We start from the raw sequence: 12,975 nt of genomic DNA, 5'->3' as shown, positions 1-12,975 counted from the left end.
CTATGAGGGTGCAGCCAGCCATGTGGGACGACGGCTTCTCCAACGACTTCGACTTGCGCGCCATGATTACGCGGATAATTCTCGAGAAGCTTGAAGGACACGTCTCGCACAATCTCCCAGACAATCGCCACCAGCCTCCGAGTGCTACAGTGCACGCAGCGCCACAAGAACGCTACGTTCCCGGCCTGCGGGATCTCATCAGGGATCAGCTGGCCGCTGTTAAATCCGATCCTCCGTACAAGGCTGAGCACTCCTGCACAAGTCCTGCGGCTTCTGCTTCCACACTGCCACAGGTAATGCAAACGTCGACGCCGCTTACGCTCGTGGGGCCATCCTGCGCGCACGTGGCTCCCATTTCTGTGGTCTCTTCAACTCCGCAGTCTTATTCCGTCTGGCACCCTTCACGGCCGGTTGTTAGTACTGTGGCATCCGGGGCCATATTTCATGTTTGTTTTCGACGGCGCCAGCAAGACGAGTGATAGTTACACTATGAACGCACACCATGATAACAGCCCACGCTGTTATGGACAACCTTTGTTTCCTCCAGCTACCCGTCGCTCTTCGCCTCCCCTCCTGACTCCTATGACCCGCCCCGCACACAACACTCTCCCCGACGTAGGTCACCTTCGCCTTACCGCCGGTCGGCGTCTCCTCTTCGTCCTGCCTCTCACGTTGCCGACCGGCTCTCGGAAAACTGAAAGCAGCAGTTTTCTGGGGGAAACTGCGTCACAGGAAAAATCTTCAAGTCCCCATAAGTCCCCATCAAATACATTGACTGTTTTCATAGAAGGAGTTTGGGCCGAAGCTTTAGTCGATACAGGTTGCAGTGTTTCCGTCATTCATGCAGATTTGTGCTGTAGGTTACGCAAGGTTACAACGCTCTATGACGGTTCGACTCTCCGTGGAGCCAAGGGTGTTACGATTCGACCCTCCGGATTCTGCGCAGCTCGTGTCTTCATCGATTTCATACGTCATCACATACAGTTCGCGGTGTTGTCCTAATGGGCACATCAACTCATTTTGGGTTGGGATTTTCTGTCGTTGGCCTCAGCAGTCATCACCTGTCGCCAACCCACCATTCATATCGTCGATACCTCCATTGCCAGTGTCTCCGGAAAACCGAAGCAACGTCGCTTAGTAGCGAGGACCTATTCTATATTGTACCCAGGAGAAGAAAGAGTTTTGTCCGTCTCCTCGACCACAGTCACTGATGGTGATGTGTTGATTGAACCATCTGGGAATTTTATTTTGAAAGGCGTAGTCATACATTCATTCCTCGTCCGTTTTTCGTCTGATTCAGCTCTCCTTGCTGCAGTGAATACGTCTGCCGAAACAATTTTGCTACCGCAAGGTGCCATGGTCGCTTCAGTTTGTGACGACGAGGCAGTGTCTGTGCTCCCACTGCCTACACTTTCGACAGATCAACACGCCTCCAAGTCGCCAACCCCAGCCTCTGCTTTCGACACGGCAATAAGTTTTGATCTCACACCAGACGAGAAGCAAGCATTACAAGTCTTGCTATCGAAACACCAGCGTTCCTTCGACGTTTTTTCGTCTGTTCTGGGAAAGACATCTGCTGCGGAACATCGCATCGATACAGATGCATCGTCTATTGTTCGCCGCCGCCCATACCGCGTTTCTCCACCCGAGCGGAGGGTTATACAAGATAAAGTCCACGATATGCTCAAGCGGAATATCATTTGTCCTTCATCGAGTCCCTGGTCTTCGCCGGTTGTGTTAGTGCAAAAAAAGGACGGTTCCGTATGCTTTTGCGTCGACTATCGGGCGCTGTACAAAATAACTCGTAAAGACATCTACCCTATGCCCCGCATTGATGATGCCCTGGACACTTTGCATGGTGCCGAGTACTTTACGAGCCTCGATCTTCGCTCTGGATACTGGCAGGTTCCCATGGACGAAGCCGATAAAGAGAAAACAGCTTTCGCCACGCCCGATGGTCTTTACGAATTCAACGTGATGCCATTCGAGCTGTGCAACGCTCCGGCCACATTTCAGCGAATGATTGACACCGTCCTTCGTGGCCTTAAATGGAGAACCTGCCTATGTTATCTAGATAACATTGTTTTTTTCCTCTACTTCTGCTGACCACCTACACCGCCTAGATGAAGTCCTTAGATGCCTTGCCAACGCTGGACTTCAACTAAAAACAAAAAAATGTCGATTCGCGAGAAAATCCATCAAGGTGCTCGGACACGTGGTGAGCAAAGACGGAATCCGCCAGGACCCCGATAAAATTAATGCCGTATCACACGTTCCCCGGCCGACCCGTCTCAAAGACCTCCGCAGTTTCCTTGGCTCAGCTTCGTATTTCCGGCGTTTCATACGAAACTTTGCGTCGCTTGCTTCCCCCCTCCACAAACTTCTCGCATCTGGCACCTCTTACACATGGTCTGATGAGTGCGAAGCAGCTTTCAAAAATCTAAAGCACGCTCTCACTTCTGCGCTGGTGCCCCACTGTTCTGACCAAACGGCAGCGACTATCCTACACACAGACGCCAGTGGGCATGGCCTCGGTGCCGTGCTGTTGCAGCGCACCGCATCTTCAGTGGAAAACGTTGTGGCCTACGCAAGCCGTGCCTTGACACCTGCCGAACGAAATTATACAATCACGGAACAAGAGTGTCTCGCACCTGGGCAGTACCTGGGCGTCTGGGCAGTACAAAAATTTCGCCCGTACCTGTACGGACGTCATTTTACGGTGGTCACTGACCCCCATGCTTTATGTTGGCTCTCGTCGCTCAAGAACCTGAACAGACGGCTTGGCCGCTGGGTCTTGCGGCAGCAAGAGTATGATTTCACTGTTACCTACAATTCTGGCAAAAAGTATATGGATGCGGACGCCCTTTCGCGTTGCCCTGTCTCGAAAAAAGTGATTCATCAGCTCCTGCGGATCAAGTCGCACTGCCAATGGCGTCTTTGGGCGTCGTGAAGCTCGACTGTCCCGAAGACTTGGTTGCACTTCAGCGGGCAGACCATTATTGTCGGAAGGAAACTCATGGATCAACTGAACGGTTTGGCAGAGCCGTCGAACAACCGCTTACGTCGTCAGCTGCAGAAGTTCCGTCTCTTTAATAGTATCCTGCAGCGTTTAAATTACGGCCCCACCGGTGACGACAAGTGGGTTCCCGTCGTTCCGCGTGCTCTTCAACAGCAGATACTGAGCGTTTTTCACGACGACGCTACGGCCGCACATTTAGGCTTTTACGAGACCTACCACCGGATCAAAAGTCGTTTCTTCTGGCCTGGGGTTTCTACCAGTGTTTCCGAATATGTCGCTTCCTAGGCGCCCTGCCAGCACCGTAAACGGCCAACCACAGCACCTGCCGGACTGCTACAACCACTACCTTTGTCCGTCAGCACCATTCGATGTTGTGGGTATCGACTTATGCGGCCCGTTGCCCGTTACCCCAGCTGGTCATCGGTGGGTAGCAACTGCGGTTGACCACCTTACCCGCTATGCTGAAACCGCCCCTCTCCGAACCGGTTGCGCTGTAGAGGCCGCCGAGTTTTTCTTACACTCCCTATTTTTGCGCCACGGTCCACCACGCGCTCTTCTAAGCCACCGTGGGAAGACGTGTCTGTCAGCAGTCCTTGCGGAAGTTCTTCGTGCCGCCAAAACCGTCCATAGAACGACCTCGAGTTATCACCCTCAAACAAACGGGTTGACTGAGCGCTTTCATCGGACACTTTCTGATATGCTTTCTGCCTACATCCGACCAGATCACAGCAATTGGGACACTATTCTGCCTTTTGTGACATACGCGTATAATTCTGCAGTTCAACGCACCACTGGTTTTTCGCCGTATTATCTTGTATATGGGAGCCCACCACCTTCTGTTCTCGATCCAACCTTCTTTTTTTCTCAACCACCTGTTGACTGCACGGCGCATGTTCCCGCACAATTCGTTGCCTGCGGTGCTTACTGCCGCCAATTGGCCCGGGCGAATACTGAATCCATTCAGCATCTCCGCAAGTCTCACTACGATGCGAGGCACCGCAGTCCCTCTTTTCAGCCAGAGGACCAAGTGTTGCTGTGGACACCCGTACGCCAACCTGGTGTGTCAGAAAACTGCTTTGGCGATTCATCGGTCCTTATACCGTGGTTCATCAAACGTTCCTGGTCAATTAACGCAAGGCTTAAAAGAACGCCGTCACCGATCGTCGCTGCCGCGGGACTTAAATTGTTCACGTTTCTCGGCTGAAGCAATAGGTTCATCGTTCCGGGACGCCCTAGGCAGCGGCCAGGTGACCGCTTTTTCAGAAGGGGGAGGATAAGTGTGAGAAGCGGTACAGGCTATGTGTTAGCATGTGGACAATCGCCCTCTTCTGGGTGTGCACCCTATCATCATCGCATCATCTTCATCTCGGCGGCGACAGTGTCATCGACATCGCCTTTCTTGCTGGGACTTCCTAGCGCTGTGACCGCACCAATAAAGTCTCCTGCCTGGCGACTCCCAGAGCTTCTAAAAAGCACCTTGATGTCCTCCTTGCCGAGAAGAAAACAGGGGGTTGACGTAAGGGATTCTCGAGAGGACAAAAGCTTGAATTAATCGGAAGGTGTCGGATTCCTTCAGGCCTCGCTTCTTGGTGGCAACTCAACTGATCATGTGTATGATTTTATTGATATTGTGTTTGAGGCACTGCAAGAATACGTCAATTTTGGTGTTAGCCTGCATATGTAGGCGCAGGATCTTGATGCTGGGGCTTGGAGTGATGGCCTGGCCATCAAGGAGTATTCGAATGTGTTCCCTGAGGTGTCGTTTGGCGTGAGGGTGGACGACAAGGAGCTGAGAGTTTTTACGTGAACAGTGGAAGCCACAGTCTTTAGCACATTTGCGTACTAGAAGTGAGATGCCATGAGTTTTTGTGAGCTTCCTGTAATCCCTATCGCGTGGCATTCAGCGAGAATGCAGGGGTTAAACCAGTAGATGTGCTTGGTGAGTGCACCACTTGTCTTCCCCGTCTCCGCATGGGCTCGTAGCTAAATCGATAAGACAGCGGGCTCTGGCTTCGTTGCTCTATTAGTTCCAGGTTCGATTCCTGGGGGTGCCAGTAAATTATTTTGTTGGTTCGCGGGAGTTTTCTGTTGACACCAACGGTCGCGAAAGAACCCTGGGGGGTAGAGGTAGAAAGCTTTGCTTTAAAACGGCACATTTGGAGATTTGCTCCTGTAATGCTTAGGGTTTGGCTATTAGTCAACGTTAACGGCTGTTCGGCAGGCAGTCCGATAAGCGAGCGAAACCATGGGGGCGGCTTTCAGCTCCTGGAAGAGCCTATTCGACGACGGCGCCGCTGCGCGTGCATAGTACGCATGCGGGAACTCTCGCCGTTTTAGCCGTGTCGTTCCGTCATACCGCGATGATCAACAGAACGGTAGACGCTCCCGTGATATTGGTAAAAAATTGGGCGGGTGTACCACGACCGACTTGTGTACCCAAGAGCTCTTGGTTGAACTAGCTGCTTTAGTCGCCACCAGCCTGGTGGCCACCCCGTCTCCTTAACCCATCTGTTCCTAATAAAGTTATCTCTCTCTCTCTCTCTCTCTCTCCATCTCTCCCTCTCTCTCTCGAGGATCTCCGTTTCAATCCTGAGGCATCCAGATGTTTATATTGTTTACTATGGCCAGCCAGTCCTTCCTGAACCAATAAATCAATATGTTAAAGGTGTTGTGCCACCAAATTTGCTGCTTGTGCATTCTGTGTTGCAAACGTTTTATATTTCTTTAGAAAGCATGATACATGCTCTCACATGCACATATTCTGAGTCAAAAAATTATTATCGCACGATTCATGTGAACAGGATTCGGTTTCGGCTTCAGACGCCGATTCAAGCAGTGACGGCACAGTGTTGCGAGGACGCTCTACCACGTGTGTCTACCATGCGGCGCTGCAGTACGCTGCAACTTTACTGCGGCGTCTGCTCCCGCACACACGTGCTTCACCACAGAAATGAACACGCCGACTCGTCATGTCAAGCCGCGACAGCTGCGACACGGACTCTTTGTCTGCAATAGAAATGCAATTGGATGTGCAAACCATGCCCCTTAAAATCCACTAAAAAAAAAAAGCTTCCCCACCTGGAATTGAACCCGCAACGTTGACCGAGCGGGCGCGACGCGCGAGACCACTGCGCCACTGCAGAAATGATGTCCCACCGCGAAATAGCCGGTGTATTAGATGGAAGCCCATCCTTCTAGTCGTACGTCGTGTTTACTAGCTAGTTTACAGAATTCCTGGCTGGCAAACTGAAATTTCTTAAATAGCGCTTGCGCAGCAAGGTTCCGCGAAGCCCCCGCAATAGCTCATCGCCATCAAGTCTGCTCCTTCGCAAAAGCGCTCGCAAAAATAAGTGTGCCCGGCTGCGACTGCGATTTTGCACTGTATACATAGGGAGACTGCTTGCCGTACTTTGGTTTTATGTTTCACCCTACGTAACTCTTCTTCTGCGCGAAACTGACCTTATATTTTCTACAGGCGAGCCGATCGCGCACGCATATGCAGTTTGCAGCTCCGGGGTAGCGGCGTCGCCTAAGAGCACGGCTGAAGCGTCTAACGACAAAATACGGATCGCATTAGCGCTAGTGTTCAGTTTATGGGCTTGATGGACCTTACTAAGTTTATTACACTCCAGAAACTAACAAAACTAACAAAATAGAGCCGCATTCATTGCGGCACGAATGTTGTCGGGGCGCAGTTTTCGCTTCTCGGTCGATTCCCGGCGACGCGTCGAGTGACCAGTTGGGCAAGCGGTTTTGTTGGCGTCTTCGGTCGGCGGGTCAGTCGCCGTTGGCGACTTTCCATCGGCCGACGTGTTTGTGTCGCCGTCGGCGTAGTGTGACAACGCAGTCTGGCGATTCGGCAGTTGGCCGATGGTTTGGCGACTCTTTGGCGTCGCCGTCGTGTCGGCCTAGTGTGTCTGATACGACCAAGCGACCAAACAAACTGTGGTAACTGGAGTTCACGTTGACGTCGCTCTAGTCGCTAACGTGGTATGACGTCACAAACTTTGTTATGCTTGCGATTCACTGACGTCATGGTTAGTGTCGCTAGCGACGGGTCCCGATCTCCAGAAGAGCTTTTAGGTACTTTTTAGAAGCGAATTAAAATATATATTAAGCGCTTGCTGTACCCAGCACTTCGTGTTGAGGGTCCTTGCATACAGAGAAAGCCTACAGCAGGCATTTTACAGACTTAAAATTTGGTGGCACAACACCTTTAAGATCCACAGCATTATTTTTCCAGCTGGAGTGAAGTGGAATGTTTTAGGCCTGTTCGGGCATGGGGTGCCTAAAGGAAGCCGCTTCACTCAGGGGACTTAGTTTTTGAACCAGACAAGTTATTACACTGATAATTAGTATTTTTGAGAGGAGGCGGTGCAGTGTCATCTTTTATATGGCTGTCGCCACAGGGTATTTGAAACGTTTAAATATGGAAATATAATGGAGTCAGCGTATAATTATGCAGGCAAAATTGCACGACATTTTCGCTAACCGTCAGCCCGCAAAATGATGCCCCCCGCCGTCTAACGACGCGATGGTTTAACGCGAAGCTTTCTCGCGCTGGATTCTTTGGCTGCGAGTGTATGCTGCATTACTTTGCGTAGAACACCCACCGCAACCCTCGGGTGGGCACTTCGTAGGCCGAACGTTAAGGTTTGAGGTGCACGGCGCAAATCGGAACCTGTTTGGCGTACCTGTTCGGAGCAATGTTAAAGGGGCACTGACACAAAAATTTCGCATCTTGTTTTTTATGTTGCAATAAGTAGCTAGTGACCTACTTATAACCTGTAGAAACCTCATTTGCTTCAGCGTGCGACGGTTGTTTAATTAGAGGCATTTTCAATGCGGCCAGTCGCAGTTTCGGTTTCAGCGAGTGCCGCGAAACGATGGATTTTGTGTGAACCAAGCTGACCACGTGACCGTCGGAGGGATATCACAGAGCAGAGCCGCCGTAGCACTGTCGAATCCGCATCGACGGCAGTTTCTGCGAATGCCCTCACGTACTGATCTAGTAAGGGGCTTAATTAAAAAGCGACCGTGGATGTGACGCAGGCGCTGTGAGTGCAAATGCTACCGCGGCTAGAGAACGACGCGCGACGCTCGAGACGGTGGGTGGCAAGACGCGCGCTGGGAGCAGCCGGCCGGTCTGCCTACAGGTCCGCCTACAGATGTGTTCGGCTTAGCACTGCGGCGGATATTCGAGTGCCGCTCTCGTAAGCGGTGCAGATGACAATTTTTAATGCAACCCGCCATCGCATCATTAACCCCTTTCTCATGTAAGCCACCATGGTCGGGACTTGGGGACAATTTCGTGCAGCGGTAACAAGCTATCACTCGAGCTACCTGCGCCGGCCTGGGCCACTTCGCGGCCGTGGCCGCCGCCTGCACAGCGACCGTGCGGCTAGCTCAGTGGACTTTTCGTGCCTCCGGCGCGTTTTCGCATCCAATGGTAATAAACAGTAATAGAAACAGCGTGCCTGGAATCGCTGTAGAACATTGGTCGCGGCCAGCTGCCCGATTAGCTGACGAAATCACGGCGCCTCCGCCGCCAACGATCGGGTCGTTGGTTCTCGAGAGCAGAAGCTCCGCCCTGCGGCCCTCCGATTGGAGCGGCGAGCCGGCGAAAAGCGCCTGCAGTGCGGAAGCGGCAAACAAACTCGTGACGTGTTTGGATGTTGTTTATTTACACAATACCCTCGGGATGTCGATTGCGCGTGGTCCTCTGCTGGCTGCTCGGTTGCTTTTCGCACACTTTAAAATTGATTTTAAATATGTTCTAGGCTGTATTCGCCGCTGATATTTTGCAGATGATGTATATGTGTTCCCACCAATCTATCTCCGAAGTTATCTCGCCTTCAAAATTTTGTGTCAGTGCCCCTTTAAGTGCAAAGAACCTTATTGGTTCGCCTTGTCGGCGTAGCTCGCCCGCTGGACCCAAGTAGAGCCAGACGGCATGCCGTCGTAGCGGCTGTCCTCGCGGCGTAACCCGGAGGCTTCGAAAGCCAAGCGGTTAAGTATTCATAAGCGTTCGAAACTCATGAACCGCTGGCGCTTGTCAAACATCTCCCCGTTGTTTAGCGCAAAGAAAACGGTAGGTACATTTGAGGCCAAATATACGTAATTACCCGCATCACCCGCGTTGGTTTAGTTCGAAAGGCTCGTTGGGTTGGTTTTAACGATAGTAAGCCAAAAACGGGGCAGTGCAAAGCCGGCTCGTCTGGCAGGAAACACAGGCACGAAAAGAACCGAACTCCCGCTGGCCGCAGTTTCAGGAAGGGTGCACACGAGCACTGCGAAGGCGGGAAATTTGAATTGCATTGGGTGGTAGCAGTGAGCGGATAACGGTGCTACAGTCCATTATGGAGAATAACTGCTCTGCACTTCCGACAGCTCTCAAATTGAGTGGAACGGCTTTAATTTATTTTGTGCCGGTTTCAGGTGTTAAACCCCAAGATGTGACATTAGGCCTAACGTCCTAAACATCACAATGGGAAGTTAGGCCAAACGTGGTGTGGTTAACAACCTTGCGGAACGCAGAGGAACACCATTCTTCTCGTGACGAAATCTTTGATTGTCGCTTAGTTTTCAAAATCGCTACGACCATGTCGAAATAGAGCAATCGGACATACGCCGGCTTCATAACGCGAGAAACCCAGGTCCGAATCCGGCCATGGAAGCGTTTTTTTTTTTTTCATTTCACCCACGATAATGCATCGCTGATGATGATGATGATGATTTCTATTGGTTTTCCCTTTGTATCGGGGTGATGACATGTCATCTTACCAAAAAGGACTAATATACATATGTTTTACACTTTTGGTTCAATACTAGCGCTGTTTAGGGCAGGCACAAAAAGCTTATTTGGCACAAAATACGTTTTTTTTTTTCTGTTACAGGTGGTAACTGTCCTAGGCAATATTCCCCTCTCTGCTCTGCTCTGCTCTGCTATTCCCCTCTCTGCCATCGTTGGAGAAAGTAGGCTTTCCTTCAGGGCATATTGGCGTACGACGGCATCAGTACAGACACTAAAGCTTCGCTTTAGAAATAAGATGGCGATCTGTTCTTACAAAGAAATCACAAAGAAACACTCGAGCCAACGTTTCTTCGATCCAGTTAGTCGCATAAACACAGGCTTAAACCGAAGTGCTTCGGTGATTTATTGGCGATCCCTGTCCCCGTCTTTTATGAGATTCGCGAAGTTTTCAAAGTCTAATAAGCTTGTTATCGATGCGCTAACTAGATCACTTATGGGTCGTAATCGCATGTCGTGCATTTCGTTCGGTTAAAAATGAAAAATGAAAAATAGTGACCCTCCCGAACATGTCAACAATTTAAGCCGCACACTTACCATTCTCCTCGTCGTATTCGAGAGCCCTCGAAATGAAATCCCTCCCTTTGTCTTCATGCAGCTTCTGGCGAATGCGCCGATAGACGTAGTCCTCCCGAATCTCATCAGGGGAATCAGCAGCGAAGCACCGGCAAGCTTGGATCACATGGACACACAGGCATCGCAGCACCCACATCACCGAAGAGGCTACGATTAGCATTTTCGACGATGCAATAGCACAAGCCATAGCACAGGAAGAAATGGCCAAATGAAAACGTACAGTCGCGTGCGATTTGAAGGTAATCGCGCGAGCATCGACCAACAACTACAATACCGCCCCCACACGGCTTGTTTTACTGTGCCTGGTTCCTAGTTTACGCATTCTTCTCTCCCACGGTCGCTGTTTAATCAAGCTGCCATCACTACCGCGGCAAAACCAGTAACGCCTTCCTTTTTTTATGGCGCACGCAGCGACGACGTCTCACTTGTATCTTACATCTGTTCTCGAAAAGGTGCGCACAAACACATTTTCGGCAAATACTGGATATTTATAACAATGGCTGCTATCGCTGTTCACGATAACCAAGAAGAAAACGCACAAGTGATTACAACAACAGACAATCGCCACAAATCGGAAAGGGTGGTTTACTAGTAGCGGGAGTGATGACTGCTCGAAGGAACAGCGAGCGAGGGAGAGGAGAATGCATAGACTAGGTCCCAGGCACGCCGAAAATTGCCGCGCGGGGGCGTTATCGTCTTTATCGGTCGAAGCTCGCACGATTACCTTAAAATCGCACGCGACTGTACTCCGACGTGTAATTATTCGAAAAAGCAACTACAACGATAACAACAAAATATCGCGCAGGCACTACATGGTGCTTATGCAAAAAAAAAAAACACATTAAAAGCGCACGTATGCGGTATGTAACGCGACAGGCGATAAGCTTGCAGCTTTCTTCCCACACTCGATGATATGACAGGCTTACACTAAGAAATAGCATGTTTCGTTTGCAGTGTGCAGGGAAAAATAAAATGACAAGACTGCAGTGCATAGCCAGATCTGGATACGTGGTATATTTACCCCCGTATCATTTTCCCTGAGATTATACCAGATATATTCCGGAACAGTTCAGTACGGCGGCGTTTTCTGAACTGTGCAATGACGTAGACTGAACTAGCGTCACACGTGGCGCTCACAGAAAAAACTAGGCGCGTTGGCCAACTTTGCAATAATAAATATCGCTTATCAGAATCCACGCCCACACCTCACATTAAACACCAGAATGAATGAATAAAATCCTTACTCAACAAGAGGTGCTGCTGTTGGGGCACCCCAGAAGAAGGCGTTCTATCTCGATTTCTTTGAGCGTGAAAGGGTGAATGCGCAGTGTCGGGTACTATCAGGGGATGGTAGCGAGGCTGCGGAGAACCTGAGCCCATGCGCTATTCATGCCGTACAATATTACCTGAAATTCCCAACATTTTCTATCTTTCAAATTCCAGGCACCACGCAGGCGCGGCATTTTTTCCCGGCGTTGTAATGCAACCGACTCCAGTAGATGTAATCCAATACACTCCTGCTTTCAAGTTCGAAAATATTGGAGCAGTAGAAGCAGATAACCCCACAAAGTAGGAAGTTCTGTTGTCTAAATGCATCTTAACTTTATATCACGTTAGTAAAAGAATCGGCTACGCTTACTAGAATATTAAATCGTCGTTGCGGGTACCCACGATCTCACGGTTATATTCATTGTCGTGAATGATCCAAGACGAAGCCCGAAAAAAATAAAACCCAGTTCCGCCCAGTGTGAAATCTACTGAAACAGTGGAGTTGTAGTAGTCTTGTTTCGAAATACAAGGTTCGGCAAGATCTCGTATGGTTGTGTAAGAGGCTCATAGTTAAAAAAAACTTGTGGTCACAGACCAAAGGTTTGTTCAAAATGCAAGAAAGACGTTTCGGCTCCCGCATCGAAGCCTTGCTCACAGCGGTGACCACCAGTTTTAACTATGTTTCCTTGTGACGGCTCGAATGTCAACGGATGCTCGCCGGAGAACAAAAGCGCCATTTCCGCGCAAATTCTATATATGGTTCCCGAAAGAAGTCGGCGCCTAAACATCAGAGGCTGGAGGCTCCCACTCGTTTCCCTCCACTAGCGGAAGGGAGAGAAACCCGCCTCTGTGACACCACAACTGCGCCCTATACCAGAGGGTGGCCTGGTCGTCTGGAGGACACCGGGGTTCTGGGAACCAGTTCGTACGCGTGCATAATGGACGACCGCAGCAGACTGATAAAAAAGCTCGACATACAAATGCTCCGCTGTTAGAATTTCAGTGCGGTTACTGGTCAAAATCGAGGCCGCCTTATGGGCTAAATAACGCGGGCACTGCTGACTGGGTAATTAACGTCTGTTAATGTCATGCGTTATTTGGCTAATTTTTTCACATTCCCGTGCCTGCTGGCCGTACGATATCAGCCATGCTCATAAAGGATCCTCGGAAATACGTCATCGCTGCCACAGGAAAGCTACGACTGCGGCAGCCAGAGGCGAAGGGCTAACCTGAATCTGGATTATGGCGCATCGGCTTCTGAAGTGTGAAAGGAGGATAATGATACTGCCACGGAGACGAA

At 50.3% G+C, this 12,975-nt stretch overlaps 1 protein-coding gene across 1 annotated transcript in view; it reads right to left on the bottom strand.

The window, feature by feature from the left end:
- LOC144166232 (spastin-like) overlaps positions 1-10,657 on the bottom strand; it is a 63,767-nt gene extending 53,110 nt beyond the window's left edge. Inside the window, exon 1 of the mRNA XM_077695809.1 lies at positions 10,368-10,657. Coding sequence (XP_077551935.1) covers positions 10,368-10,593 — 226 coding nt within the window. The 5' untranslated portion in view covers positions 10,594-10,657. The remainder of the gene's footprint in view (positions 1-10,367) is intronic.
- Between the last annotated feature and the right edge of the window lie 2,318 nt (positions 10,658-12,975).

Source organism: Haemaphysalis longicornis, unplaced genomic scaffold (assembly GCF_048455015.1).
Source record: "Haemaphysalis longicornis isolate Haplotype H1 unplaced genomic scaffold, Haemaphysalis longicornis Haplotype H1 scaffold_1, whole genome shotgun sequence".
In the NCBI taxonomy this organism is placed as follows: domain Eukaryota; kingdom Metazoa; phylum Arthropoda; class Arachnida; order Ixodida; family Ixodidae; genus Haemaphysalis; species Haemaphysalis longicornis.
The sequence above is the reverse complement of the archived record's forward strand: the minus strand, read 5'-3'. Positions and strand labels throughout refer to the sequence as shown.